This window comes from Protomyctophum bolini, assembly GCF_963924005.1.
Source record: "Protomyctophum bolini genome assembly, chromosome: 4".
NCBI lineage: Eukaryota > Metazoa > Chordata > Actinopteri > Myctophiformes > Myctophidae > Protomyctophum > Protomyctophum bolini.
This window is the reverse complement of record NC_137865.1, coordinates 13587831-13613970: the sequence shown is the minus strand read 5'-3', so window position 1 is coordinate 13613970 and position 26140 is coordinate 13587831. Positions and strand designations below refer to the sequence as shown.

The following is a 26140-nucleotide window of genomic DNA, read 5'->3' as shown; positions in this document are numbered from 1 at the left end:
AAGAGGTTCTCAAACATATTCATGTCAAGGATCGCCATATGTATTAGGCTGTGGTGTGGTGTGGTGTGGAACCCCCCCCCCCCCCCCCTTTGAAACCATTTTGAGCCAGGGACGCCGCTATAAGAGAATATTCTTGTTGTTATCGATTGAACAACTGCAGAATGGTACAACTGTCTCTAGGATCTGAAGAGTTATTCTGTACCTGACTATGAGAATTGAGAACTGCTGTAGAAGACACATTTTCACCACTGTGTAGAAGACACATTTTCACCACTGTGTAGAAGAGACATTTTCACCACTGCACAAGAGACATTTTCACCACTGCACAAGAGATATTTTACCATGAGCTGCAGAGTAAAAAAAAATAGTGTTCATTTGACTCTGAGAGTGTAACAATGGACCTAAACGGACCTGTAAGAGTTCAACTAAGCCTGAGCCTTTTCCTGTGCCTTTCTTCAACATGGTTGGTTGATTGCTTGAGAAAGCTTGTTATCTGCGAGACTGCGCGGCTTCGTCGTCTTATCACACCTGTCAAGCAGAACATCCTCCGGCTCTGTATAGGTGACAATGTTACCTCTCTTCCAATGATTATGTGCAATGCGGTGTGAGGAGTCATTGTTAGTCTAATGCAGCCTTCTTTTTAACATTTTAGTCCTATAGTGTGCAAATGTTCTTAACCTATTAAGACCGGGGAACACATCTGTATAGCTTTTAACCAGTTTAACCATTATTTTCAATGGCTATTCAAAAATAGGAGATATACGAGCTTGTAGATCTGCTATTGGTTTTGGTTTTTAATTGTGAAAGCATGTGCAAATACATCATTTTGGGGGTCCTTGACATAAAAAGGTTTGAGAACTACTGATATAAAAACTTTATTTTGTTCTTCTTGTTTTAACTGTTGGAATTCAGAAGACATCTTCGGCCTAAATGGGATAACCAATGTCCAGCCATGCAGTTATTAAAAAAAGACAATAATTACTCTGCCTCTCAATTCTGATAACAGCATGGCTTGTACTTTATTATTCCACGTACACCATGCAGGGCCACTTACATGATTAGCACTTACTGTTCATGTATATTTTGGGGTAATACATTATTTTGATTGACACCTATACCAGTAAGACACCCTGAGGGCGAGAAGCACGCATGTGTCACGAGGCGTGATGTCACGAGGCGTGATGTCAGGAGGCGTGATGTCACGAGGCGTGATGGACTGACGACCGTATATGGTGGTGCTGTGACTGACGGAGCGAGGTTTTATACAATTAACCTATACAGTACTAAGTACATTTTGATTATGTCGCATCGCGATGCAACGTGTTGTGAATGCGTGGCTAATAAACATTACATTACTACTCCAGCATCAAATGATGTGGCTAATAAGTAAGCCTTGCCGAGCCATAAGGCCAATAGGGCAGGAGCCTATCCTGTTTCTGTAGCGTGAGGCTGATTGATTTACTGTACAAGTACACCCCCTGGAACGAACCCCGACCTCTCCCTCTCTCTCCCAGGAACAAACTGTGATTTTACTTACATGCTGTTATTATCTCAGTCATCAAACAATGACAATTGCTCTGGATTTGTAGACAAAAACTAAAGCCACACTTGGACAGCGTTGGGTATTTGGACAGATTTTCTCGGTTAACTTTTAAGACAAAACTCAGCCAACACTAAAGCTGCAGCCATACGTTTTGTCATCATACCCACAACTAAAACCAGTGGTTTTAGTATATACTTGAGTATATACTCAAGTAAATACTCAAATAGGCCTACTGCAAATTACAGAAGATGTACGAATTGCAGAAATGTGAAAATATCAGATCTGCAAGCTCGCAAGAGCCTGTAGAGTGGCTATTTTCGCAAAATATTTGAAAATAGTCCCCTCAAGAGTCGATTCTTGGAAATGTAGTGGAGTCAAGAGTAAAAAAAACATCTTAATTTAAACTGTAGTGGAAAATGGATAAATTAAATCAGTACAGTACTCAAGTAGCCTAACTGACTGTACTTAGATACTGTCCACTACTGAATACCTGCATGGGAGAGCACACATCCACCACTCATCCACTACTGAACACCTGCATGGGAGAGCACACATACCACTCATCCACTATACTGAACACCTGCATGGGAGAGCACACATACCACTCATCCACTACTAAACACCTGCATGGGAGAGCACACATACCACTCATGCACTACTGAGTGACCACCTGCATGGGAGAGCACACATCTACCACTCATCCACTACTGAACACCTGCATGGGAGAGCACACATACCACTCATCCACTACTGACCACCTGCATGGGAGAGCACACATCTACCACTCATCCACTACTGAACACCTGCATGGGAGAGCACACATACCACTCATCCACTACTGACCACCTGCATGGGAGAGCACACATCTACCACTCATCCACTACTGAACACCTGCATGGGAGAGCACACATACCACTCATGCACTACTGACCACCTGCATGGGAGAGCACACATACCACTCATCCACTATACTGAACACCTGCATGGGAGAGCACACAAACAACATACTAACCCTCATCCAAAGGGGAATCCTCACTTGTAAAGAGGATATATTACGTTCCTGAGCTTCAGGCAGTACTACTTGCTAACCAGTAGGTGTCCTGCTACATAATATGAAGGTCTGCATTTCTCAGTAGAAGAGTACTGTAGGTAGCCACAGCCAACCGCCGCAGATGTATACCGTGCTAAAATACACCCTGGAGAAGGCAGTTGCATCTGTCCAAAACACAATGTTCTTTTATATATCTCTGCATTTGTCCTAAATAAACGTTATTGGCACTTATGGGCTAAGTGTGTGCAGCCATTTGTGTGTACTAAACTAGGCTATACTCCATGTAATACAGATTGATACAGGGAGAGATGGAAATGGTGAAATGCAGACACTGACAATGAAAGGCCACAGACAGACAGACAGACAGACAGACAACAGACAGACAGACAGACAGACAGACAGACAGACAGACAGACAGACAGACAGACAGACAGACAGACAGACAGACAAAGACTCCTGCTTTTTTAATGGGGGAGAGCGAGGATGAGAGAAAATGTGTCATAAGGAGCATCATATACTAGTATCGAGAGAAATAAAGGGAAAGAAGATTGATTCTTTTGAAGGATGTTGATGATAGAGATGCTGAACTAAAGGACAGTAAATGTGGAAATGGGAGAATGAGATGGAAAGAGGGGAAAAACGAGAGAAAGCTAAGAGAGAGTGACAAGTCACAGTGAGAAAAGAAAATTGTGAGAATGAATAGAGACAGCAGGAGAGAGGTGGGGTTGGGGGAGAGAGAGAGAGAGGGGGGGGGGAGAGAGGGGGGAGAGACAGATAGACAGAGCAAATGTATGGAAAGAAGGTATGCAAAAGAAAGGATCATTTAGAGACAAAGCAAGAGGAGAGAGAGAGAGAGAGAGAGAGAGAGAGATTTAAAAAAGGAAATAAGAAAAAAGCCATTGGCCCGAGGAGGAGAGGAAGGATATAGTCAGACCAAACATGGTCATTACTTGAAGTCTGAAAAGGTCAAATCGATTATGTCCAGGCCTTCAAAACCGCTCGGGAATGATCCTTCAGAAATCACCACAACCATTACCTGCATTGTCACCGTTACATCATAATCATCATAATAATCGGTATTATCACCGTTACTATCATCATCATCATCATCATATGTATTATTTGCTATCATTATAATACTCATCAGACTCTGGTACCTACAGTAGGAAGGATGGGGAAGCTGTTGGTTTAGTTCTGCCTTTAACTCTAGTGCCATCATCATGTATAAATTACAGTCCTGTGTGTTCTCGCCTCGTTATCTGTAATGACTGAAAAACTCCAAGTTTCTCTCAGAGGACAATAAACTGTAGTCTCCAAACACGCAGCCCCGTTTCACATACAGTGGTTTCTCTTTGTGTGTTTCAAACACGCAGCCCCGTTTCACATACAGTGGTTTCTGTTTGTGTGTTTCAAACACGTAGCCCCGTTTCACATACAGTGGTTTCTGTCTGTGTGTTTCAAACACGTAGCCCCGTTTCACATACAGTGGTTTCTGTCTGTGTGTTTCAAACACGTAGCCCCGTTTCACATATACAGTGGTTTCTGTTTGTGTGTTTCAAACACGTAGCCCCGTTTCACATACAGTGGTTTATGTCTGTGTGTTTCAAACACGTAGCCCCGTTTCACATACAGTGGTTTCTGTCTGTAGTCTTCAAACACGTAGCCCCGTTTCACATACAGTGGTTTATGTCTGTGTGTTTCAAACACGTAGCCCCGTTTCACATACAGTGGTTTCTGTCTGTGTGTTTCAAACACGTAGCCCCGTTTCACATATACAGTGGTTTCTGTCTGTGTGTCTCTCTCCTCGTTCTCCGTCAGTCACACAGTCACTGTGTGTGTCCTTTGTGTCTCTGATTGCGATGTGGGTTATTTTCAGAACAACTGACATGGGGCTGGGAGATGACAGGGGTTGCCATGGTAATTAAAACTGTCAATCACCCTTTCATGCGTGTGTGTGTGCCGCGTGCTGGGACTGAGTGTGTGTGAGAGAGAGAGAGAGAGAGAGAGAGAGAGAGAGAGACCAGCGTTGCCATGTTTTTATAATCAACTTTGGGCTTGTTGAATTTTCTACAGTATTTTGGGGTTGCTTCCACATTTTTTAATTATTATATAAACCAGTGGTTCTCAAATATGTTCATGTCATGGACCGTATTTGTCTCTGTCCCCATCTGAAAAAGCTTTTTGCCAGGGATCCCCGTACCATATTTGTGTTCCGAATATTCCGCATTTTACCTTTTTAAAATAGCAGATCTACAACGCTGCGCATCATGGCTCGTTGTTCAAATAGCCAACAACACGTACGTATATGTTTAAAAGTGCTGTTGCCTAGTCGCGTCTTCTGGGCTTGTTGCTTATTTCTCTGACAAAATCTGACAATGCTGAGAGAGACTGTGAGAGCGAGAGAGAGAGAGAGAGACTGTGCAGTCTCGTCTACTGTCAATCAAGTGAACACTCATCGTGAGCTGTCCATTTGCATCAACATTAATTATTATTAATTAGAACAAAGCATGCTGGTTGTTTAAGTGTTGACACCAAGCAACCTTCATTTTCAGTTTCAGTTTATTTTTATTTATAGTGCAACATCACCCCAAGGGGTCTCTGTGCACTTCACAACAATACAATAGCACATTAACACAATAACACAATAACAAGCATAATACGACGTGTCAATACACATGGATGACATAAGTACCATACGATAGGACACAGAAAATCTACAAAATCTATTAAAATAGCATATAGGGTTTTGAAACCACGGGGCAGAGCACGGTGAATATAGTGATTTCAGTGAAACTATAGGGGGAACCATAATGCAGGGAGAAAAGATGGGTTTTAAGTCCAGATTAAAAAATGTCTAGTGAGTTGGCATCTCTACTGAGGCCTCAGTGGTCAGGTCATGAAGCAGGTGGCTCTAACATGGCAGAGATCAGTGTTAGCTCATAGTTTTAATTACTGCTTGGAAAGACAATGCTGGGAAGGGGAAAAAAGCAAAAACTCCTGCAGATGGACGGATTAGTTTAGATAAAGAGCCAAATTGGACAATTTTTGTGCGACGGACATTTTGTGTTTGTCCGTCTAAGCTTTTATTGGCGGGTCCAACACCAACGATGCCAAAGCCTGATAGCAGCAAGTTTCAGGTTAGATTGGTGTCCCTGGCACTGATGAGTGGAGCACAACACACACACACACACACCCTCAAATAAGCTCTTTTTTCTATCCACCCTCACAATTGCACAATTTCCTCAAAGTACGCTTATTATGTTGCACACACACGCACACGCACGCACACCCGCACATGCACACACACACACACACACACACACACACACACACACACACACACACACACACACACACACACACACACACACACACACACACACACACACACACACACACACACACACACACACACACACACACACACACACACACACACACACACACACACACACACACACAAACGACAAAACACCATCTGTCTACTTCCTGCTGTTCAGGAAGTCTCTGTCGCCCCAAGATGGCTGCTCCCATGTTGAGCCGGCTGGAGCCCTGATTGGCCGCAGTCCTCTCCTTGGAGACGGTTGCTAAGCCAAAAAGGTATCAGATGCCAAGATGTTGGAGAGTGGTCACTGGTGTTTATTCTGTCAGATAATTACGGGCTCTCTGATCCTGTCACAATCCACTACGGTCATTATCAGAGGTGCAAAGGGATTTCAGGACTGTGTACTGTAGTTCCAATCTATTTTTGCAGACTTATCTGACCACATTATTACTAGTATTATTACTGCCAACTGTCCCTTGAAATAAGAAATTGTCCCTTATTTAGAAACAAAAAGACATTCATAATTTCACCTTACCAATTCAAACAGCTCATATACTATAATACAGTACACCCTCTAGACTTAGTAAACTGGACCTGAGTTGTCTCTGTACTCGGACTGCTTTTGTTTGTCTACACCAAATCTCTTTGCCAGGTGTTGTGAGCTTGTAGATCTTCTATACTGGGCAAATGTTCCCCCGATAATATGGATGCTGGGGTTCAAGTGGTTAATATAACAAATGTACAAAAACTGTACATATATACTGTATGCAGTGAGATTTTTCTAGGGGTGCCTTATTTGTCTTAAAAATAAGGGATGCCCGGCCAGCGTCTCTTATTTGTATTTCAGATGGTTGCGTGTACATTTCAGTGTGCAAAGGGGCTTTATGGCTGTGTAGCTCCATTCCTGCAGACTTATTATTCTCACCATGTTATTAGTCTACCCCCGTACTGTACTGTTTTATGTGCCTATATAAATTCATAAGACTGAACATCCAGTCTATGTTATTCTGCCGGTATTCACAGTATTAAATGAAAGCTAAGGAGTGGTCAGTGCATATATGATTTTTTCCATCTGTTCCATTTGAGAGACCCAAAGTGTATTGTCCTATGGCACAGTATGCAGCTGGTTTAGCAGCCTAACACGAGTATGTTATGCCAACACACTGTGTAAAACAGCCAGTAAGTGGCAGTGTGTGTGTGTGTGTGTGTGTGTGTGTGTGTGTGTGTGTGTGTGTGTGTGTGTGTGTGTGTGTGTGTGTGTGCATGCTTGTGTGCACGTGCGTGCGTGCATGTACAGTATGTATGTATTTGGTTAAAATGGGTGGGGTTTAAAAAAAGGCAAAAGCTTGCTCTGGTGCACTGGCCTAAAAGTGGGTCCTTAAAAACTGCTAAAACGTCTGAAATGTATGTATGTAGGTGGGTATGTATGTATGTGTGTAGTATTTTAAAAGGGGGGGCTTTTTAGTAAAAAGCCCAGCCCATAAAACCTTCCTATATTTAAAACAAATCCAAAATAAGGTTACCAGTGAAGGGCAAAATGCCTATTCACTGGGGACTATGCTGCAAGTTCAGGTATGTATGTATGTATGTATGTATGTATGTATTTGGTTAAAATGGGTAGGGTTTAAAAAAAGGCAAGAGTTTGCTCTGGTGCACTAAAAGTGGGTCATTAAAAACCGCTAAAACTTCTGAAATGTATGCATGTAGATGTGTGTATGTATGTGTGTAGTATTTAAAAGGGGGGCTTGTATGTATGTATGTATGTATTTCTTTCTACACTTCTGTTCCATGATGCTAGCTTGCTGCCCCATAATGGCTGCCGTGTCGCCATGGGAGACATAGGCATGTAAAGCAAAGAGAGATACATTATGCAGAGGACATGTATGATGGTAATAGTTATTAGATGTTACAGTGTGATAAATTATTCACTAAGTACGCCTCGACTTCAGAGGGATTTGAGATCTCTCACTGTGTGTGTCTGTCTGTAGGCTACATGTATGACACCGTTGCTGATTAAATGGCACTGGGTAAAAAGCATTAGGGATTTGCTAAGCAACGCTTTCAATTAATCATCTGGTTTACTTGTTCATTTCTTTTGGCTAAACTTTCGCCGCCTATCTGTATCTATACAATCTATAGTGCAGCTTTAAGCTGTACATTTGGCATTCTTTAGCAAAGAACATAGATTATGAATCTTCAAATGGTGTCTTTCATTGATCTCCAAGCCCTATAACTCTAAAAGTCAGAGCTGAAACCACTGTGTAATCATGAAATAACGCATCTGCTGTGTCTTGTATGTGCTCCATTACGTAACATGGGAGAAAAGAGTCAAACATATGGCTGTCTTATTCAATCACAAATAAATAACATGTTTTTCTCTTATTGAAGCACTGTTAAACTCATCATCAGCCTGGCCAGTTTGGGCAATTTTCTGCTTTTCACCTGTCATATGGTGTAATTGCAGCTTTTCACCTGTCATATGGTGTAATTGGTTGGCGTATGTTAGCTGAGGACACACAGATGAAGTCCATTCGGCGCCAAACCAAGGCCCAGGAACATTGTTACCGTGTGTCCCTTTTGGTCACTCACCAAGATGATGTTGTGGTACCTGTCAATCTACAGTACATGATCATGGGAGGAAAAAGTTCACTCTTTCCGTTGTTTGGCTCACAATCGACCATCCGTGAATCTGTCACACTGAAAAAAACTCTCTAGATGGAAAAAACTCTGGTTCACAACCAATGGTTTTTCAGCGCTGTGAGAGAATTTCAAATCCTGGGCGGCTTCCAGTGTGAAGCGAGGCAGAAAACAGGGCGTCGGCCAGGAACACAGCCACACAGCTTCCCATCGAGATGAACCAACAGTGAAAGTGGCAGAAAGATACAGAACAGATCATGCCTGAAGGCATGAGAGCAGACGCCCAATGCATGGTGGGTAAAATCCCATCTACAAACACGACAACTTTCCTCCCAACTTGGCACGAGAAAAAGAATATACGAATTGGAATATGTATGATGCAACTTTGATACAAGCGAGAATTCCATGTTAAAGATGATGCAATGAGAGTTAATATGCAAAAGTTAGCCTCTCTGCTGAGCACGGAAGCATCATTTAGGAGAGTACAGCATGTAAAAGTGGAATCAGATTCATTCACATTTCATTCAAGAGAGAAGGCCCTGGCGGACTAATAACGCACGTAGACAGACTGCAGATGCATGACGAATGTAAAACCATCCAACCGCACGCTCTCCATTAGGAAGTTCATAGCAGAGAAATGAGCTTTGGTCTCTTCAAACAAGCACACTTTGAGACCAGATCCTGTGAGATCCCGACCCACAATGAACCCTATTCTGCACGGGGTGCCAACATTCGATTAGCAGATCTACAACGCTCTGTGATGCATTTGTGAGCATCTGCAATTTTCAGAAAAAATGATTTTGTAGAGGGACAAAGGGAGCCTATAGTGTAGACCCCTGAGGGACCCCCGGTCAAGACAATATACAGGGCTTCATCATAAAGACCACATGTGGATCAGTTGTGCTGCCAGGAGGACATACAGTATATACACACACTGAATCACAGTGTTATGGCTAAACTAGAGAATAAGTGCAGACCTGATGGGGTCGAGGAGCTCATTAGGAAGTGTCTACACTACTGTAGGAGGTTCACCGTTTGATCTGCTGTACCCATGAGTCACACTACAGACGTATACAACTAGGAAGTGTCTACACTACTGTAGGAGGTTCACTGTTTGATCTGCTGTACCCATGAGTCACACTACAGACGTATACAACTAGCACCTGGTCCATATACTGTATATTCAGCACACAAATGAGGCTAATACATACTTTGGAAATAGAAATGCATTGTGTCTACCAACAGGTCTGCACATATTTCAGTTGAAGATGTCATTTGTTGAGCGACAGACTGTGAGGATGTGTACATATTTTGACCTGAGATCAGATTCTAAAAATGTTATGTTTCTATGTCAGTCGTTCTTCGATTTTTCAAAAATAGCAGACCTACAAGCTCGTAGCGCGCCGCTCGGTGGCGCGCTATGAGCTTGTAGATCTGCTATTTTTCAATAGCTAACGCATAACATAATGGGTTAATTGGCTGCACATAGCAGCAACAACAGGGAACTGCTACTGTAGCTCATCAGACAGTTAAACGCTGCTAATATGAGGGGCTTACCAACTTATAAACAACATCAGGCCTTATAACCACAGTCTGGTGTGCAGTGAAGTGGAACCTTTGGAAGTGTAAATTCCATGCATGAATGTAGAAACAACAGAGGCTCCAAACCGCAGCAACCCACAGCAGTGAAACAGTAAACACGCTAGTGGTTGGAATTATACCGCGGCAAAGGAATTAGGATTTGTTTCACAAAAACAAAAAGCAGCCACTTGGAACAGCTCTGACTTTACTGTCTGTCTCGCTCACACTCACAAGCATGTGTGCGCGCGCCGCACACACACACACACACACACACACACACACACACACACACACACACACACACACACACACACACACACACACACACACACACACACACACACACACACACACACACACACACACACACACACGCGCGCGCGCACGCAAGTAAGCACGTACACACATAATCCCTTCTAGAGTTCACAATGAAAGGTTGAGCGGAGAAATCTCCGTATTCTTCTCATGGACTTTCCTCACGGTGAAGTGCCTCCATTACACACAGCTCTACTCCAAAAGCCATTTCCCTCCCTGGAGGTGAGAGTTGGTCGCATCCAATCTCCAAGACAGATGAAACTCTGTTGTGCACAAAACTACACAAATTCCCCATGCTAGCATTTCAAGTAACGGATAAGACACCTGGAAACACTGCTGGCACACATCAACCTATCATCTAATCTACCTCATATCACACAGGTAAGCTCAGGGTATTTGGACCTTCCAAAACAGAATTCAGACATACATTCAGTGCCAAAGACGTCTCCAGATGGCTGTTTATAATTACACCCGTAGGAGGCCCAGGACGTCTGGGGACATCTTAGGGTCTTTTTTTATTGATTTATAAGCAGGACTTGTGCGTTGCACCAGACGCCCAGCACCAGCCACTTCAATCAGGAGTATTGGATTCTTGAGCCACAGGCTCCACCTGGATGGCCCTCATAAAGGCCTCACCGCGGGTTTGTTGGGCTTCCTCCTCACGGAAGACACCCATACTGCTCTCGGGTGCCGTCTACATTCCGGCTGTCACCCATCTCTCTCTCTCTCTCTCTCTCTCTCTTTGATTAAACAAATCAAAAGCAAATACTTTTTTTTTTTTGAAGAAAAGAAAATCTTAAAACAAAAACAAAAATATATCAAAAAAATATGAATGGAAGTGACCACACAATTGGAATGAATGTTTTTGCATTTGCATATAGAGTAACTTAGTTGTCAGTTGTTGTTTGTACGAATTCTGTATGTTGTTTTATGTTTTATGTGGACCCTGGGAAGGCTAGCGACTGTCATATTTGCATGTATATGTATCATCCACTCACCCATTAGATATTTATGCATGTTTCGGTCTGTGTTTTATTTCAGACAAGCACATGCACACATATCTGAATTTCAAACATACTATTAGCATAGTATAAGGCCATAAGTTCAGTTTGAGATGGAAACTTTTCATTTGACTGCTTCACAGAACAGAATTGTGATGGCATTCAAATGCGAGCGTGGACTACTGTGTGTATATTTGCATTGCAAGAGAGTATGACATATACATGTATGCATATTGGGCACTGTACTGTACAGTATGTGCCTGTGCATAACCATGTTTTGAAAGGCTTATTGTTATATGTGTGGTAGCGGTGGTGTGTGTGTGTGTGTGTGTGTGTGTGGGCGTGTGTGCGTGCGTGGGCACCTGGGCGGGCATGCATGTACTTACATATAGCGCAGGTGATGGTTCTGGGAGAAAGCTCGAGCCTGGACAGAATACAAGTTGCTCCTCATAATTGTCCTGTGTGACACACACACACACACACACACACACACACACACACACACACACACACACACACACAGACACAGAGCAGGTTAGACCCCAGCCTCTATAGGCCCTGTGGTGGAGGGTGAACCCCAGCCTCTATAGGCCCTGTGGTGGAGGGTGAACCCCAGCCTCTATAGGCCCTGTGGTGGAGGGTGAACCCCAGCCTCTATAGGCCCTGTGGTGGAGGGTGAACCCCAGCCTCTATAGGCCCTGTGGTGGAGGGTGAACCCCAGCCTCTGGCCCTGTGGTGGCGGGTGAAAGGCTGCACCTCGAAGCCACCTAGTTTAACGGGATAGTTCGGAATGTTTTAACTTAAGCTGTATGAAATATTTGCCATTAATATAGTGGTTGCAGCTGTATTCATTGATTGCTCGACTCCCGTGGTGGGAGTTCTGCTCTGGTTTTGGTGAAATATTAAGTAGTTCCGGTCATTTTGTGAGGGGCACTGGGGTCACTCATTTAAAGTAAATCAATTCACAAAACTATAGCGTCATTTGTATTGTTGACCTATTTCTACCATAATCCAAAGCGCAAAACCATCATTGGTGCATCATGGTGTTTTACTGTTTTCAGTGTTTATGATAGAGGGCGCTCTTCCGCAACCTGTAAGTGATCCTAGACTTTCAAAGAAGAGTACAACGAATCCAAGCCGGACTTTGGTCAGTCGTGGTGCATTTCCCCAACATTGATTTTCCAGTGTGTTTGTGGTTTGTGCTCCTTTGGACCTTGCAGATTAGTTTTAGTTGTGTTGTTTCAGTCACTGTGCAGTGGCCTATAGGGCTATTAACTCTTTGACTTTGACTGCCACTATTGTTGTTCAGTCTGCTCTCATTTCGTCCTGCACTTACCAGTTTCACATTTACCAATGTTTCAGCAGATGCTCAAGAGCATCATCATCATTCTCACACATTCACTTTTTCCGCTACTAGCAATTAGAATACAATATGTTTGTGTGACCAAAAGAAAAAAACAACCCCACTAATTATACCCCAATTAGTGGAGCTTCCAAGCTGTGAGCATGGAAACAAATGGCTACATTTAAACTATGCCATGGAAATGCTTTGTCACCCGCAACTGTGTAATGCAACACTCATGTGCTATAGGGTTACCATACGGCCGTTGAGGTTTTTTTTAAATAAATTCCTTCGAATGTCCGGGGTTTTACACGTATCTAACTATCTATCTGTATCCGTATCTATCAGACCATTCAAGAATGTGTATTACAATGCACGTTCAATGGTTCGTAGTGAAAAACACTGTGAGAGGTGGACTTCTGAACCCTGGAATGTGTATTATTCATAACTCTGCAGTGCTGCTCCCGACAGCAGATAACGCTGCTCCGCCGTTTGCAGATAGACTTCACTGTTGTCTCCTCTTGCTCTCCGTGAGCTTGAAATGCCAAAGAACTAGAACTAGAATCTAACCATTGACATGCAGGAAAAAGTAGGCTACGGTTTTCTTAGGGTTGTGTCTGTCACAAATAAAAGTTCTGTCCTTCAAGCCCATGTCATGAAACAACACACATAAGGCAGCTGTGCACGAGGTGAGTCCTTCTGCAAATTAAATTGACCGAATATTATTTTGTACAACCAAGCAAAGCATAAGATATGATGGTTTGGAGAATAGGCTGGTCTCTCTTTTTATAAGAGATAAGCCATTGCATACAGGTTCTCAAACCTTTTAATTTCAAGGACCCCCATATAACTCTGAGAGTAAAACCAAATGGACCCATAAGAGTCCCATTTGATTCCATTTGTACAGTATCAGAGTTAAAAGTTATAAAAGGGTCCATTTGATTCCATTTCTACTATAGTACACTCTCAGAGTTACAGACCTACAGTAGTGTAATGAGTCCATTTGGAACCCCCTCAAGGAATCATGAGGGTCCCTGTATCACACCTTTGAGAGCCACTGCTTTAAATGACTAATAACTAATAGAGCATATTTGATGAAATTTAGGATCATAACTTTTTTGTTATAGATTATTTTGATATCTGAATTTAATTCAAACAGAACCGCACAGCGCACACGCACGACGTGCATGCGCACATGCACGTCGCGCATGTGTCCTCAGAATATTCAGAATATGGTACCCCTATCATGTGCATGTGTGTGTGTGTGTGTGTGTGTGTGTGTGTGTGCGTGGGTGCGGGTGCGGTTGCATTTGAGGGGGGATAGAGACAGAGATGTGGAGAGAATACAAAGAGATGGCCATTGGAGATGTGTCTGGGGATTTGGAGGGACATCATGCATTGTGGGGAGACGCGTCAAGGGACCATTGATCATAGAAAAAGATTTGGCGTCACTCGTCACTTTCAGATTCAGATGGATGCTGAGAAGTTACCCAGGGGCCCATAGAGGGGCGGGGCTGATGAGTGATGACATGGGGCCACCTGGACCATGATTGTTCAACAGGGAGGTGATTGGTCAAGACTGAAAGAGGTTAACAGACCCACGTCTCTTTTCCAAGCATTTGTGCTGTTCTCTCCTGACCTGTTTTAATCTCTTCTCCCTCTCACTGCACTGCAACACCCTGGCTCCATTTTCACACGCTTAGAGATGAAGCGACACTCAGGATTCATCCAGCTCCTCCCCTCCCCCCCTCTCTCTCTCTCTAAACTGCAGCAAAGAGATTCTATATAAAGAGGCGACACTCTCATTAAACCCCATAGTAACAACCAGCGCCCAGTGCCTCCGCCATATTGGTGTGATGACGCAACTTCCGGTTGCTCTAAAAAACATGGGTGCGTTCGCAATTGCTCACCGGGAGCTCACTCTCATATTAGTTTGCATTGCACAGTGCGCTCTTTCCGAACGCTTCCAAAAAGAGTCTTTGAAGTCATTCTATTCCACTTCTAAGATTATCCTCTCCCGCCGCCATCTTGGTGTGATGACGTCAAAGCGATACCGATGCGCCATCTAGTGGTGATTCCAAATATTTGAGAGTGTCGCCTCTTTATATAGAATCTCTTTGACTGCAGTCTTAAAGACCCAGTGAAATAAAAATACATTTTTCACACTTTTAGACCACATCTGTGGTCATTATGGGCATACGTAACAATGGGTGCAAAAAAGGGACATTTGTGTATTTTTATATAAAAAGTTATTAATTACTTCCTGAAAACGTACTGCGTGATGACGTGTCGACTCGAGGCCCACATCAATAAAAGCCAATAAAAAATGAAGCTCACCGTTTGATTCCCATTGCTGCATTGTCCTCCAAACACAGCTGGTTGTGATTACAAACTAATCCATTTTTAAAGATGCAGACAGTGTATTATTCGGTTTAAACTTAATCATAACGCTAAAATATGTATCTGAAAACATTATAGGGTAGAAATAAGCCACATAGCAGTAAACTGGTACAGCTGGCCCACTATCTGACTTGTAAACAAACACACTGCATGTGTCCTGCATCTAGCATATAGCTACCGTCCCATCGCCTGAAGGGATGCGTCGCTCTGATTGGTTCAGGAACTTCAGAGCCAGCGTTTCAAGCTGAAACTTCAAAATAAAATGCCAAAATTAACCATTTCACCACGATTTTTAAACCCAAGCCACACCAGTTGCAACTCCTTGAGACAAAACCATTTTAAAGTCAACCACACTAAAGCAACTCCTTAAGTTGCAAGGAGTTGCATTAGTGTGGTTGACATTAAAACGGTTTTGCAATAGTTTACAAGGGAGAGAAAGACGGCCAGCCGTGCATGCATGTTTGCTACTACGTGGCTTATTTCCAGATACAAAGCACCAACAAGACCAAACACAAAAGTATAACCTGACAGTGTGTGAAATTAGTTTACTTTTATAATTGATGGGTTGATTGGGTGAGTGTCCTCAGGTGTGAAATGGCACTGTTGGGCTGATGAGGGAGTGGAAGCAGGTGTATGACAAGGACTGAGAGATGGAATGGAATGTGGGAGTGGCTGAAGTGGGGACACGGTCTGTGGACAGACAGACCGTGACAATATTGCACAATTTCAAGAACAAACTTGTTTATACAGTATAACATGTGACGAGCATTTACAGTAGGGCATTAACCAAAAAGTCAACTTTAACAAAAAAGGGTCACTTCCACCAAGAGAAGTCGAAAGTAAAAAGGATTGCTTATTGTCATGGACAGAAGTGATTCTTTCCATTTCCACCTGCATCAAGAGTTCAGTCTCAGCTATTAATTAACAACACTGTGCAGCTGTGACTCTGCCTTTGATATGCCGTCCACAGGGCCGGATGTACCCTCCAAAGGACCCCGGGCTAGACAAAATTTCCCCTGGGCTGCGTGGAACGATTTGGTCGTGCGGGAAAGCCGCGCGACTGGAAGAAATTGGGGTATTTTGTTTTAATTCTGCTCAGAGAGGCAGGCAGGCAGGCACACAGACAGACTAGTCGCTGAATGCACTAATGCAGTTTTACAGCAAAATATTTCACAATGTGCTCTATAAAATCAGTAAAGAGAGATGAGCAATAAAGTGCACTAATAGTGCACTAATGCAGTTGCCAGCTTTACAGCAAAATATTGGGGATATTTTGTTTTAATTTTGGTGTAATTTTGGGGTACCCAGCCCCCCAAAAGACAGACAGACAGACACTAGTCACTGTGCATGGCAGGCTTTAGGGCGTTCCACAGCTATACCCCACAACACAGCAGGCACTGTTTTAACCATAATACTAAATATACAATAACTAAACATGAATCTCACTTGAATAGGATTGCAATACTTTTATCATACAATTTCATCATTAAAAGGGGGGGGGGGGCAACGGTAGATCCGTCTCTGGCCGTCCACTCGCTGTGCTCTCTGCCACTGACCGACTATAGCTCGACTGCACCGTCAGAGGAGTCACAACAGAATCCCTCAAACTGTAAGTGTGATCACGTCACAAAATGAGTCGACCTGAATTTTACTTTCACTGACAGCAAATCGACCTGCAAAGATCACAAGTCGTTAATGGCCTAAATTACAGTACCATCATTATGTTCTTTATGACCTTATTTTACTCTCATTTTTATGGTTCAAATCAATCACATGTCAGGCCCACAGAGTATCACTGCCAAACAGGCAATAGTATTTCATTAGATTATGAAGAGGATACTTGAAATGTAAGAAAAGTTGTGATAAGATTCATAAAAAACCCACTTAACAGTTTCATCGGCGGGATCGTGGGATCGTGTTTCAGGCTTCACTGCTTATGTTTAAAGTTACCATTGAGCAGCCACTGCGCAGACCGCTGAGTTGTTTGTCATGAAAATCCACTTTAAAACAGTGTAATCGCTTGTCATAGTGTTCCAAAGTGGCCATCACAACAACAGCGTGGATGAGGAAGTGCAGCGCTCCGCTCCACCCCCTCCAAGAATAGAGAGGCTAGTAGAAAAATGGTGGAATTTTATCATGAACATTAGTGAGGATTATATGACCAATTATATGAAGATAGGTTGAAAAGTGGTGAAGTGGTCCTTTAGATATATATTAACATTCCACCCAAGACCTAAACATCCATATAATTAGTGGTTTGAATAAACGACATTTCAATTAGTGCTCAAAGAAAGAAATGTCCAAGTTAGCATTCATGGTTCATCAACGCTGAATCACTGATTCATGAAAGGAACAATTTGCTCACGAACAGTTTACAGTATATAAAGATCACATTGTATCTAAGTGAGACGTGTGTGTGTGTGTGTGTGTGTGTGTGTGTGTGTGTGTGTGCATGAGCGTGCGTGTGTGCGTGTGTACGCGTGTGTGTGTGTGTGTGTGTGCATGAGCGTGCACGCGTGTGTGTGTGTGTGTGTGTGTGTGTGTGTGCGTGCGTGCGTGCGTGCGTGCGTGCGTGCGTGCGTGTGTGTGTGTGTGCGTGGCTGCGTGCGTGCGTGCGTGTGTACTTACAGCCTCTGCAGTCCTGTGTAGAGCTCCATGTCCACATCCCTTAAGATCTGTAGACCAGTCCAGTTCTCAATGTGTCTGCAATGAAGGACAGACAATATATTTATCCATTAAAAGTATGTATTAGAGAGACAAACACACAGAGAGAGGAGAGACTGTTTGTATACAATGTATACTTGTTCTCCCCAAATAAGCCATTATGCCAATGTATGCTTCCCCACACACACATTGGAGTGCTGTTGTATCTTACTGGGCTGGCTCTCCCCAATGGGATAACGTACAGTAGAGCCTCCGCCCTACTCCTCCCGCCCCCAGCCGGTAGGAATACGTGTAGTGACTAACATCATGTACTCTGCCCCGCCCAGCTTCCCTCCCCCCAGGCCAATTGTGTTCGTATATAGACGCTCGAGAAAGCGGTGGGCAGGCACCTTTAGCACTGAGCCACCCGAGCATCCCTTGTGTGTGTACTGTGTATTAAAAGCATGCGTTAGAGAGTGTAATGGCTATTTTAGAATGCCAACTAGACTACCAAATATATATATGCATTACTTTGCCTTCCATTCAGTCAAATTGAATGGACTCTCACCAATATGCATTCTAACTGAACTGCAGCTGTAAATCTGACAGCTGAGTCTCCATGCTTACTATACCACTATGTCAGCAAATGACATATCTCATCTCCAGAACAGATCCGTATATAACCAAGTCGAATAGCATCTTTGTTCTCCCTCTGGCAAACTCCAACAGATGTAGAACTTGCTTCCAAAGCTAACTAGACGGCACCTAAAGACCTGGATGTCCATGAAAGGAGGTGTTGAATAAATTCTGTTACTGACAGAAAATGGGGATTTGCCGGGGAATAAAAGGGTGTGTATATGTCATTGATGGGGAGGGAACTGGAGAGAGAACTGAAAAGAAGTCATGCTACCATTTCACTGTACTGAGGACCGACTGACAAATCTGAATAAAGATGATGATGCCTGAATCTTGATGCCTGAGTCCTGCTTCTGATGCTTTCCTCTACTTACTAATGGTGAGATCAAAAACTCCCAGAACAAGAGAGAGAGAGAGAGGGGGGGGGGGGGGGGGGGGGGGGGGCGCCTGTGGCTCAGGGGCAGAGTGGCCGGATGGGAAACGCGAGGTTCCCAGTTCGACAATCCCCCAGGCTCCCCCAGAGTTGGTGTCAAAGTGTCCTTGAGCAAGACACTGAACATTTCTACCGATGTGCAGGTTTGTGTCTTCCATGTTTCCTCCTGCCATTGGTATATGAATGTCTGTGTGCATGGGTGAATGTAATGCACAGTCTACGTAAAGCGCTTTGGATAAAAGTGCTATAAATTTCGCAGAGAGAGAGAGAGAGAGAGATGTATAAGTATTAATTCATCATTTTGCCTGGTCCACATGTTAACATAATCTTTGGCCCTTGAAGCCATGTTCAATCAGTTATTTATAGCCCGAAAGCCACTCGGCACTGCTCAGAAGGAAAAAACACTAAACACGCAATTCAGTATTTATTAGCCACGGTGGCAAACAAACAGAAAGTCATCACAACACTGAGCATCTGTTTACCCTGGAGACATGCATCCATGTGCAGTGTGTGTGTGTGTATTAATCAACATCCCACCTTTACATGGTTACTCTCCCTGTGGTGTCTGTCCCCTTGTCTCACATCACCATTACTCTCTCTCTCTCTCTCTCTCTCTCTGTCTCTCTCTCACTTTAATATTGTATAAGCATTCTAGGCATGCCAAATCAATACCCGCATGTTGTTGAGGCAGACATGAGAGGAAACTAAAAGAGAATGAGAGAGAGAGAGAGAGAGAGAGAGAGAGAGAGAGAGAGAGAGAGAGAGAGAGAGAGGAGCGGGGGGGACAGGGGGTGACAGAGAGCGAGACAGATGAGAGCTGGTAGATGGACATTGATTGGCCGTGCTCATTTTCACCTGACAACAGAGTCCAGCCTCCCAGGGGCCTTATTGGATGATTGACTAATTGAATGACAGATCAATTAGCCAATTGACTGGCTAAATAGCCAAGTAATGAGCTGGCTATGGGACCCAGAGGAGGGGAAGATAGGAATGTGTCAAATACGCCCACAGACACACTGCAGGCGACAGGCCTGAAAAACTTTATAACTTTATAAATTGTATCGTCGTAGTCGGGCTAAAGAAATAATAAAAATAAAAATATAAAATATAAAAAAATATAAATCACAGTTTAAGTGAAGCTGAAATGGTATTTTGCAAGTGTTTGGTGGGTGTGGTGTATCTCTCCTGACACAGGATAGGGGGGCGGGACATCACACTGAACACAGAGCTGCGTGTGGCTCAGCCAATCGCAGCATGGAGATCTCCAACAATCACACATCATCGTATCAACACCTGGGATGTTTAGGACCTTATATAAAACCTGAAATGATGATGCTACCACTATGGTGGATTCTGCTCCTCCAGCTATAGATGGCTATACACTTCCTGGGTTGTCCACACAGTTCTCTGGCACCTGTACAACACTCCCCTAGTGGCTATGGCATTGTGTTAAAGGTATTGTAGACAAGTTTCCAGTGTTTGTACACAGAATTGATCGAGTGTTTCCAAACAAATTAAAATCTAGCTCCACCCCCCTCCCCCCGTCATTCTATTGGCTGAGCCAGGTCACTTCGGGCTATGGGGTTGTTGTTGCTGCTGGGAGGGACGCTATGGATATTGCGCTCGTATGGCTAAATATGACATTAAAAAAATATGAATTTCTATCGATATCATAGTTACAACAATGACATTGAGTTGACATGTTTTTTTAAGGGTAACTGTAGCGTAATCACAATATCACAAGACTGACACGACGAGTCCCGCAAATGAGGAAGTAGGAAGTAGTGGAGCAGACTCACTGGCTCTCAATTCAATTATCTTTCATTTGTAATCGTGCATATAAAACATATTGCCCCTCAAATGCCCCAGCCACTACAGCATCGTTCATGTGAACTACTTTGTCCACGGTTATTCATTGCAATGAAGAAAAATCGCTATGATCAGCGACGGCTTGTCACCGTTGGCGAGCACGGGTTGAATGCAAGCTTCAAGCCGGCCGGACCACCCAACCATGCGCTATACATAGCGATTCTCATAATTTCAACAGGCTTACATATTACATCATAAACATACTATTTCACATGAACAATGGTGAAACTAAGATATGGGGATAATATTATACTTGCAATGAAATCGCATTGCGTTTTCATTATAATACTGCTGGGTCGAACACACAGTCACACCCTCGCGCTGTGATTGGCTAAGACTCCGCGTCACCCCCCACACAGACCCTCCTCCCAACACACTTTATTCCGTCCCGCGACATAAACAACAGTGGATATAAACAGATACAAACACATAGAGGGAGACAAAGGGAGAGTGTATGTCTACAGGGCAGCAGCTCAGCATCAAAATATAGGAAAAGATAGAGGGAATAAGGCCACAAATATAGATAGATAAATATTTTGATTTTTGGCTGAAAACCTGCCTATATCACCTTTAAAGTAAACCAGCTGCATTATTGTTATCTGCAGGGGTCTTTGGACAACTTTAGTTCAACATGCAGAGTGAGCTTAATTTACCTGCGTTACATCATCTTCTGATACTTGAATGTTTTGCAATGAAATAATAATCCCATACCATGTAGTATTTTGTTTCATTAGCGCAAGCTTGTTGTTCCGCTGCTGCTGCTCTGAACACATGTGAACGGTAAAGATACCAAGGACTCGACAGTGACGTCACGGTTATGCTACGCAACACAGAAGTACCACAGACTCGAAGCCGTTTACCAGTAAGATGCGTCAGGGCGAGGTCGCGTGCATGCATCCGCCTGGGTGACAGCAGGCCGCTGGGCTAGCGCTGTCACTTTGGCATGGGGGGTCAGATCAACATAATGGAATGAATTATGTACTGGCCATATATGGAGTGTGTCTTGAGTGTACACTGTACAGGGTTTCATGAGGTCAACATATCGAATGTCAGAACAGGTCATGCAGCTCTATATATGGAGATCTAAGGGTGGCAGTGTCTTGAGTGTACAGGGTTTGATGAGGGCTGAGCCTTAATTTTTGGGCCTGTTGAGAATTCTAGTTTTCGCAGGCTGCCGGTCGCAGCTGCACTAATCACTTTGGTGATTAGTCAAAAAGGGAAGAAATGCACGTTTTCATAGTAAATGCGACCAGCAGTCGCAATAAACCACAGTCAGTGACTCTGGTATAGACGCCCGACAAAGCTTCACGGTGGATTCGAACCCACAACCTCCGTGGGGGTGGTGGTGGGCAGGGACTTTAGCACTGCGCCACCCAAGTGCCTAACACTTACACCACCTTTAATATTGGTCATTTCAACGTGAGAACCAGCAAGATGATAGAATATTTAGGTGTTTATCAAGCGTGTTCCCAGAGGAAGCTCTGGGCTATATTATGTAATGAAACCTGTTCCACATCAAAGGGTTCAGTGAGTATAGGCTGCTACATTGTGCACACGCATCAATGGTGCAGATCTAGGAGGTATACAGAGGATGCTACTGAAGCTGCAGGGGGCCTCCATCAGCAGGGGAACCCCCCGCTGGGGACGGCCAACATACCGGTACATATTATAATATAATATTGTCATTAGTAACCTTCACTTTCACCATTGTACAAGAGTAGGCAGGTAAAGATTAGACAAGCAAAATGCTGTTCTTAAGATTCTAATTCTTAAAACATTCATGAGTCTGCACTGCAGCAGTACAGGTCATCTTGCCATTCACTGCAGATAGAAATATCTGAGATGTGTATTGTCAGAATTTTGGGATTTTTGCCTATCCCTGACTGCATGTACTACCCACTGTACACATACATATATACCATATGCCTGTGGATATGCACGCATGGGTTCCCACACACACACACACACACACACACACACACACACACACACACACACACACACATGACACAATATTCAACAACAGTAGTTTGCAATACAGTTTGTGGTGAGTACACAGCATGCATGGGAGCACTCCATGCTTCACCATGACAGCTTTTCAACATTCAATTATTTCTTCCATTGCTGCTTCTAAAAGACTGGTTCTCAAACTGAGGGCTGGGAATCCCCATGGGGTTCTTGAGGGAGTTCCAGGGGGTCCCCCACCAAAATGAGGTTTAAACACTCACTGGAAGCCTGTTTTTATGTGTTGACTGTTTGGAAATACACAAGCTCACGATGTGTCATGATGTGATGACGGGTTGCAAGCAAATCTTCCGCTTTCCTGGCACAAACTATTTTCCCAATGGTGCAAAATGTGGCCAAATACATATCAATTTGGGGGTCTTTGACATGAAAATGTTTGAGAACCAAAACACCAAAAACAACTAAGACAAGAAAGTTAGTGAAATGAAAGTTAGAGGCGGAACTTAAGTTGTTTTTGTTATTATGTTGATTAGTAGGAATAAACATATGTTGAGCTAATGCTAGTATATCTCCATATTGGGCTTGCTTAGTTGGACTGGGTTATAGGGACGCCTATTATTTCGCCTGGTACTGTTTGCTGCTTTCTGTCACCCCTGCAGATGATGAATGAGGTGTCCCTAATGAGCTGCCAGCTTGTGGAGGCCTGGCTAGCCCATGCTTGGATCCTATTGGCTAACCAGTCCTGTGGCACCTCGGAGGTTGTGGCTACCTGGACCTATAAAGCTCACTCTCTGCCAGGACTGCGGAGTGGGAACACTGCTGGGTGTGGCCTTCCCTCCAGCCGTACTTATGTGTTTCGTTCTGTTTACCTTTAAGTTCACTCCCTTCGGGAAGGAGTGTTAGTTCTGTGTGTTAGGTTTTCAGTTGTAGTTTTGCCCCCGTCTGTTTTTTAGGGTGGGAGTGAGGTTCGTCTTGCCATCCTCACCCCCCTTTTCTTTTGTTCCCTGAATTCATCATCATCAAGTGTTTCATTCAGTAATTCAGGGCTCACAGCTTTCTGTTATGCCATTCTGCTATGCACTTGATCCACTTTGTATTTATTGCAACTTATTTTGCCTCTCGGGTCTTATGTCACAAAGGAAATAAGAACAAGAATCGGCATAGCAACATCAGCCATTGCAAGACTTGCCAGAGTATGGAGAAGCAACACCATCAGCTTCCCGGTGAAGGTCAGACTGTACAAGTCACTTGTACTCACCACCCTACTCTATGGTTGCGAGAGCTGGACACTCACAGCAGACACTGAGCGCAGAATACAGTCCTTCGAGAACAAGTACTACAGAAGGATGCTACATACAGTACATCATGTGACCAGATTTGACTGAGAGCCTGCTATCGCACAAATTCCAGCTTTTCACCATAGCCTAGGAGAAAGACTTTTGTTTTGTTTTTTTCCAAAATGAGTTAATAGCACAGGCAGACTCTTCACATACTAGAGCATGTCTGAAATAAGTGTCAGAGCTGAAATTGACATGTAAATATGAAATAAATGTAGCTAGGTGTAATGTTAGAGACCACAGAAGTGAACCTTTCAAGCCTGTTTTCTCAACTTGCTGTTTTCTGCAAGACATTACTCTATAAGCCATATCTCCAAAAATGGTGGGTCAAACCGAACAACCAATATGTCAATTTGAAGCTATAGATTCCCTGCTTTCATATGACACGAAAATTCCCCCTACTCTCAACAGCAAAGCGTCTCAAACTGGCCTGGTATGGTCATGTCACAAGGCATACCCTATGTACAGTAAGTCAAATAAATGAATATGGAGTTTCCTTATCCGGCCTTGCCAGGCATGCCCGTTTCCTGAGTTGGCCCCACGCTGCACACTGTTTTTATGGTTAAGTAAGGAACACTCACGTCAAAGTATAGATTTAACCATTGCGACAAATGGAATACAGTTAAACATTGCGTTAATGGCTCCGATCTTTAAGATTAACTTCAGTCATGTAGACTTGAAAGTATTCTAACATTAAAGCCATAGATAATTAAATTCAGTTTAGAGCCCTGCAAATATTGATTTCCAGTTTACTTTAAATGCACACATTAATTGAATACATTTCCTCCTGTTAGTTGGAAAATAAAAAATCATTGGAGCGGAATTTGGGTTTAACTTTACAGGCACTGGAGGAAAGCATTGCCAGCAGCAACAGCAGCGTGTGGCAGCAATTGAAAAGCAGAAATCTAGGGCTCCATTTCCGTCACCGCTAAACCCCTTATCCCTAAACTTCTTTGCCTTTTTTACTATTTTGCCAAACATTTCTGAATAGTTAAAATGGCCAGTCTACAAGCTCACAACGTGTCAATGTAGATTGGCGAGTTGAACTATTCAAAAATGTTTTTCAAAATGGTGAAAAAAAAAGGCAAAGCGGTTCAGGCATAAGGGGTTTAGCGGCGACGGAAATGGAGCCCTGTAGGAGGGAGCCGTATTTAAACGGACTGCCTTGTTGACGCAATGGGGTGTGATTGTTGTGTAGGAAAGCATGGCTGATTGAAGGCAATCAGCAGACTCACAGAGCTCTGATTACAGCTGAGGCATTTGCGACTCCTGTGACCTGCATGAACTAAAACTAACGCTATGATTTATTTTTGTTTTTTCTTTGCACCCATTCTCTTACAGTGACAAAACCGCCCTTTATTTGCATTCACTGAAACGTGAAACGATGAACACACACTGTACCTTGTATTAAAAAACGTCAGGCCAAATTAAACTTGAATAATGTGGTTTTGTTGAAGGCTCTTCTTGGGAATCCACAGCACAAACCATTATTAAATCAAACCAAAATCAAACCCTTCTGACAATAGCTTGCCGTGATTAATACATCTTGAATTCAATAGAACTACAGTTGAAAAATATAAACTGTATTCATCTTTGTCTGGGAAAAGAGCTAGTGCCAGTACGGAATTATTCACTTGAGGCGAATTTATTTAATTATTCTATTGAGAAGCCGCTATTACCAAAAACGAAGTCATATGAAGGATATAACTGTGGTAGTCAAATCTACAAGCTTTTTTTCATTTAACCTTTATTTAACCAATAAAAACAAGAAAGGCCAAGAGGCGGAAATAACATTATCCAATCAATACTACATCAGTACGACATTTAAAAAGCAGACAGAATACATTCGTGAATAACCTCAAGTACCAACGAATGCAATACAAGCTGATGTTGTAAGCTTGTAGATATGCTTTTTTTTATTTTATGTTTTCAAATGTCTGAAATGTCTTTTCATGCCTAAGTACTGCACGAGGCTATAGCTGTCTATCAGAGTCTGTATGCGTATCTGGTCTCTCTGGAGTTCATGTAAAATAGCTTCAAGCTCACTAGTATATCAGCTATA

The 26140-nt window shown here is 43.2% G+C and overlaps 1 protein-coding gene across 1 annotated transcript in view; it reads right to left on the bottom strand.

Moving 5' to 3' along the window:
• LOC308313606 (NT-3 growth factor receptor-like) overlaps nt 1-26140 on the bottom strand; it is a gene marked incomplete at its 3' end in the record, with an annotated part of 222417 nt that overhangs the window by 160048 nt on the left and 36229 nt on the right. Inside the window, exons 2-3 of the mRNA XM_080760819.1 lie at nt 17824-17898; nt 11840-11911 (exon numbers count right to left, since the gene is read on the bottom strand). Coding sequence (XP_080616945.1) covers nt 11840-11911; nt 17824-17898 — 147 coding nt within the window. The remainder of the gene's footprint in view (nt 1-11839; nt 11912-17823; nt 17899-26140) is intronic.